Genomic DNA, 5,918 nt, shown 5'->3' with positions numbered 1-5,918 from the left:
AACAACAAGCAGTACGCTGTTTTTTAAAAGTTTTCAGATATAGCAGCTGTTGTCAAAGTCTTGCTATTTGTTTTGTAGACTGAACACTTTTAAATTTTGTTTTCAGGGTCAATGTGGTTCTTGTTGGGCTTTTAGTGCAACTGGTGCCCTTGAAGGACAGATGTTCCGGAAAACTGGCAAACTTATTTCACTGAGTGAGCAGAACTTGGTGGACTGCTCTCAGTCTCAAGGCAATGAGGGCTGTGATGGCGGCCTAATGGATAATGCCTTCCAGTATGTCAAGGACAATGGAGGCCTGGACTCAGAGGAATCCTATCCATATCTCGCAAGGGTAAAAGGCACTTCATATCTTGTTATCATTCTAGCTCTGCTTTTTAGTTTTGAAAACTTTAGAGAAAACAGATACTATATAATTTACACTTTAGGTTGTAGAATCTAATCTGCAAACTGTCAGAACTGTACAGTTCTTTGTTTAGATAGCTACCATATATCTGTTTCTACTTCTATGTTATATAGAGATACACATACCATTCTATATACAGTATAAATTTCTCCAGAGTGAAAAAAAGTCTATGGACAGGTAGAGCGAGTGTCTGTATCTCATTGAATAGACACTAGCTAGTTTCAAAGCAACCAATAGCTTTTTACCTCCTGGAATGCTTTATAACAAACTTGACTTGGAAATCATTAAGCTGTAAACTGTCTTGAACTCACGTTCCGCAGGAGTTTGGTCATAATAAAGTTTCTCCCTTTTTACCTTTGAAAGGATGAATCCTGCAAATACAAGCCCGAGTTTTCTGCTGCCAATGACAGTGGTTTCGTGGACATTCATAAGCAGGAGAGGTCCCTTATGAAGGCAGTGGCAAGTGTAGGGCCCATCTCTGTTGGTATAGATGCAAGCTATAGCTCCTTCCAGTTCTATGAAAAAGGTAAGCATTTGTTTGGGTACAAATTTAGCCAGAAAAGTTAGAAAACCACCCTGACATACAGCAAAATTGACTCTTTGTAGAAGTCAATGTAGAATATTCTGGGTATGTGAATTTAACATAGTAATGTATTCTGTACATGTAATATTTGTGTCTGATGTTGTCCTTTTGACCTTAAACCATATTCTTATAATTTTAAGTGCTTCATAAATATATTAAATGGCTACATAATTTGATTGGTATAGTTTTATTTACTTTACTTTTTAAAAATTGTTAGACTTTTAAAATTTTCAAAGAATTTTACTACCATAATTAAAACTAGAAAGAACCCTTGGTTCAATTAATTTTGTGTTCTGTGCTATTTCCTTAGACTGACACCTTAAAAGTAGAATGACAAAGTTTCATTGCTTCTTGACAAATTGTTTAGAAAAGTGATAGTAGCAATTTGTACTTTTGCTCATGTTATAGGAGGGTCTAAATCCCTAGCCTAGATTTTTTAAAATCTTGTTTTTAAATCTTATCTGGATTTATGTCATCTAACTGAATTTGTAGATGCCTCCCTTAGTGTGGTTACTAGGCTGGATTACTGTGACATGTCACTTGGAGACCCTTACCCCAAGATTGAATTTTATTTTCTTAGGCATTTATTATGAACCAGAATGCAGCAGTGAAGACCTGAATCATGGTGTTCTGGTGGTTGGTTATGGCTTTGAAAGAGCAGAATCAAATAAAAATAAATATTGGATCGTCAAGAACAGGTATAAAATGCTAAAAATATTTATATTTGATATTGGAAAGGGAATCCTTTTTGGAATCAGTATTTGGATCCAGGTCCTTAAACACTTGAGCATATTTCAGAAATCCTAGAAGTGTTTTTGCCACTTAGGGTGAACAGAGACATATGAATGTTTAATTATAACATTAAGATACTGTCTCAAGCTTGCTAGGGCATTGATATAGTTTTGGTACCATTTCATTTCTAAAATTGAATTTTTTCTTACTTCCGAAACACATCTGGCTCCAAGAGTTTTCTTTTTTAGCCTCTAATTCCAAGTTCTGTGAAAGGTTTATAGATAGAAGTTACATGCAGGTTTGAGCTCAACCATGAACAAGAATAACTGCCTCTCCTGCTTCTTTCTGAATCTGTGGGCCTCTGGTGCACTACTCAAGTATCAGATGTGATTGTTAATAAAGATAAATGTGTTTAATTCTTTGTGTAAAATGGAAAACCTTCTCTTCTTTTAGCTGGGGTACAAATTGGGGCATGAATGGTTACATCAACATGGCCAAAGACCAGAACAACCACTGTGGAATTGCCACTGCAGCCAGCTATCCTATTGTGTGAGATGATGGTGATAAAGACAGATGTGATTAAGGACAGAATATCCAGAGGAGAAATTATATCTTAAAACTGACCAGACATCATTGTATGAGATAAAACATTTGGATCATTTGAGTTGTGTGACATTTTACTAGTAAACATGTGTGACATTTACTAGTAATTACTGTATAAACAGCTTTGTATGATTGACTTGCCTAATTACTTTGGCATTTTGGTTTTAAAAGGATGTATAAAGTTTTACCTTTTAAAATAAAACTTAATTTCAAAGTAGAGGTGGGGCTTTTTTTTATTTTTGTTTTTAAAACATTAAGTTTTTGTAGGGTCGGAATGTTATTGGTCTCTAAAGACAAAACTGAGTGTGCCAATGGTCCATTAGGAGAATGGCTGGGTGGCCTTTGGGCTCTTCTAGTTATAAATTTGAAGATCTTAGGTCAGTTGCCCATTGGCTGTGCATGACCCAACCCTTGAATGTTTGTCAAAATTTTACAAACGATTCATAAGGACAAAGGTAAATTATTTTAATAAGAAAAAAATTTACATATTTGAAAAGTGATCACACATACATAGGATTTCCAGGCTGAAAAAGGGCCTTAGTGGTCATGATCACTTGACACAAGATGGTTACAACCCAGCTGAGTTACAGGATGAATGTCACTGAGCCAGTTTCTGGTTCATCTTCCCCAAATGCTAGTGAAGACCATGTGGCTACCTTGCCATCAAGGAAGGACCAGACATAGTGGTTCACCAAGAATGTTTGTCTTTAGGTCAATAAGGGATGAAGGATAAGCTCCTGAATTTGAGGCAGGGCTTCGAATACAGTGCTGTGGCCTCACTGTGGGAGATAGGTGAGAGCATCAAAAGTGATGGTCTGAGGCCTATGATATACCTAGCTACCTAATCCCTGAATTTATTTTTAAAAATCTGTATTTCACATGTTGAAGAAGCACAGAGTTCCATTTGCTTTTTGATTAAAATTTGCATGTTCCCACTCAAGGAATAAAGAATAAGTGGGAGGATTTAGTTAATAGGCCTCATAATTCCTTATGAGGACATGAGGTGAAGGACAACTGGGATCTCAGCCCACAAGTCTTCTAGCAGCCTCTGGTCAAGTCCAGCCGTCCTGGACCATTGAAGGCCCGTCCTGGGCCTTCAATGTGGCCTTCCCTCTTAGGTCCTTAAAGTTCCAAATTTTTTACCTAAAATGACAAATGTTGTGTTGGGACTGAAAGTCTGTAGATTCTGTGAGAGTACTAGCAACTAAGCGTAGTCATAGGAAGATATGGGAGGCTCCCGAACTGAACCCCTTCTGTCTGTTGGGACCTATATTGAAACAACCGGAATTGATGTCATTCTCACTGTGTCCCAATCATCACCTTGTAGAAAAAAAAAACATTCACAACCTCAAAGAGGAGCTGGTGCTGTTAGGGACAAGGAGGTAGCTGAGAGCACTAGGAGGAAGAGAAATTTGACATGAACCCAGAGGAGCCAGTCAGTAAGACAGGATAAAAGAAGAGTGTCTGACAGGGACTCGCAGTCAGAATCCCTAAGAAAAGAGAGATTGCATTTACAGAAGGTAGGAAGTGAGTTGAGAGTAAGCGATGAGGCTGTGTCCACACGTGGGACACAGGGGAACCACTGGGAAGTGCAGTTGAAAAGATTATTCTGGTTAGCTATTACTGTAAAATAAACACCTGGAAAGGTAGCAGCTTGAAAGAAAACCTCTTTCCCATTTACTCACTAGGCTTAGCTGCATAGTTTTCCCTTAGAATCTGTCATGCATGCTAGAAACATCTGTAGGTCTGACTGGGCTCCTATCCAAGCAAGCTCAGTCACATGACATCCTAAATGCTGGTGTGGGCTGGGCCTTCAGCCTGAGCTGCTGACCAGAGCACCCACATGGGATCCTCCACGGCTTGGGCTCCCATAGCACGAAGACCAGCTCCGAGAGGAACGTCCCTAGAGACAGTGTGTCAGAACACCCAATGAAGAACTGCAAGGCTTCTTATGGCCTTGTCTCCGTCCCCAGCGAAATCTCTGTTGCTGCATTGTATTTGGAGGGTGTCACCAAGGACAGCCCATGTTCCCGGGGAGGGGCTGAGAGTCCACCTCGTGGTAGGAAGAGGCAAGGTCACTTAGCAGAAGAGCATGTGACATGGTAGATATGATTGTAGCCATCTTTGGAAAATGCAAACTGTCACATTTTATCTCTGAAAATCCACCAGAAAGGACACTTTTGTGATTGTCATCTTTCTTCACCATGACAGGCTAACTTAGAATGGTGTCCACGGAATACTGGAAAGTTAACTCAAGGCTCTAAATAATTGTCGAGGTGCTGATATGAATGAAAATGTGAAGACCTCTCAGATGTCTAAACAATTAAACGCATATTAGAAGTTTTTGTAACATTCAAAGACATTTATATTTAAACTAGGAAAGCGTTCCAAACTAAATACTATCTAAATGATTAAACACAAATTAGAAGTTTCTATACCTTTCAAAGATGTTTACATTCATTTAAACTTGTGAAAAGTTCCAAACTGCATCTATTATAAAAGCATTTTTTAAATAAACCTATCAGCATGAATTAAATGAAGCCAAGAAGAAATTTTAGTTTTAAAAAGTTTTGTCTGACACATAAACTTAATATCAGAATCTGGAAGAGGCAACAAAGGATTCAGCCCCCATAGCCCTTGGAAGGAATGTTGGTTTAGAATTCTAGCCTGAAGACTATAAGAAATAAATTTCTATGTCTTTAAGCCAATGAGTTTGTGGTCATAGGGAGAGGAAAGCATCTGTTCTACACAGCTAGCCTCATGTTCTCAGCAAGCTGGAGGGCACAACTGAACTCATCCAGTCAAGACCAGCAAGACAAGTCAGACTTGCTGAACATCCAGATGGGACAAGTAAGAAATCAGTCAACTCTCAATGGTTCCTGTCCATTCATTACATGCTTCAAGACCCAGTTTTATTTTCACAAGTTTTCACCTAGTTTTTAGGATTCCGCTAAGTTCAACGAAATGCTACAGTCTGTTACAAGGAAATCAGCTGACTAAGAAAAGAAAAGTTTAAGAAACCCAACATAGCTTAGCAGGGGTATCACTGGTAGCAGTAGATTTAGGGATTCGCCAAGCAATAAAAGACACAGGTAGGTCTGGTATTGCTTCTCTCCTCACATGCTGTTTCTCAAATGTAGCACTGGCTGGGGTTTCATACCAGAGGCCTTAGATACCACACAGAAAGGTATTCTCACACAGGAAAATGCACATACAACACTCTTTGCTTCTTTTTCTTTTTATTTAACTTGGTGATAATTAATGTGTTCTTCACTCTCTGAAGCCATTTTCACTTGATGACATCAAATGTTTTCTGTTTTTCTTTGTGTGGGAAAAAAGAGCATAAGAAAGATCTGAAAGGAATGTGGGAAATGATGCAAATAAGAATATTATGTATGCTGCTCAAAAAGTATTTGTGACCCAAGATGGGGAATATCGCTGGTCTTTTTGACACTGAAATACTGATCTCTAATAAGAAGTCCTCTTCTGAGAGCGCTGGCCCACTGCATGGAAAGAGTAATCCTGGCCTGCACTTCCTGGCCCACCATCCTCTTTCTCCCTAGCAGTCTTGGGAGGCTTTGTCAAATGAGCGTCATA

The 5,918-nt window shown here is 38.8% G+C and overlaps 1 protein-coding gene across 2 annotated transcripts in view; it reads left to right on the top strand.

Moving 5' to 3' along the window:
• The window catches only part of LOC105306921 (cathepsin L1-like), a 5,284-nt gene extending 2,981 nt beyond the window's left edge, over positions 1-2,303 (top strand). Inside the window, exons 1-4 of one of the 2 annotated variants that reach the window (XM_023524476.1) lie at positions 109-331; positions 767-929; positions 1,567-1,684; positions 2,172-2,303. In XM_023524476.1, the coding sequence (XP_023380244.1) occupies positions 161-331; positions 767-929; positions 1,567-1,684; positions 2,172-2,271 (552 nt within the window). In that variant the 5' untranslated portion in view covers positions 109-160 and the 3' untranslated portion in view covers positions 2,272-2,303. Of the gene's footprint in view, positions 1-108; positions 332-766; positions 930-1,566; positions 1,685-2,171 lie in introns of those variants that run through there. The other variant, XM_011382218.2, reaches the window with a different exon arrangement.
• Positions 2,304-5,918: the final 3,615 nt, after the last annotated feature.

Source organism: Pteropus vampyrus, unplaced genomic scaffold (assembly GCF_000151845.1).
Source record: "Pteropus vampyrus isolate Shadow unplaced genomic scaffold, Pvam_2.0 Scaffold465, whole genome shotgun sequence".
NCBI lineage: Eukaryota > Metazoa > Chordata > Mammalia > Chiroptera > Pteropodidae > Pteropus > Pteropus vampyrus.
The sequence above is the reverse complement of the archived record's forward strand: the minus strand, read 5'-3'. Positions and strand labels throughout refer to the sequence as shown.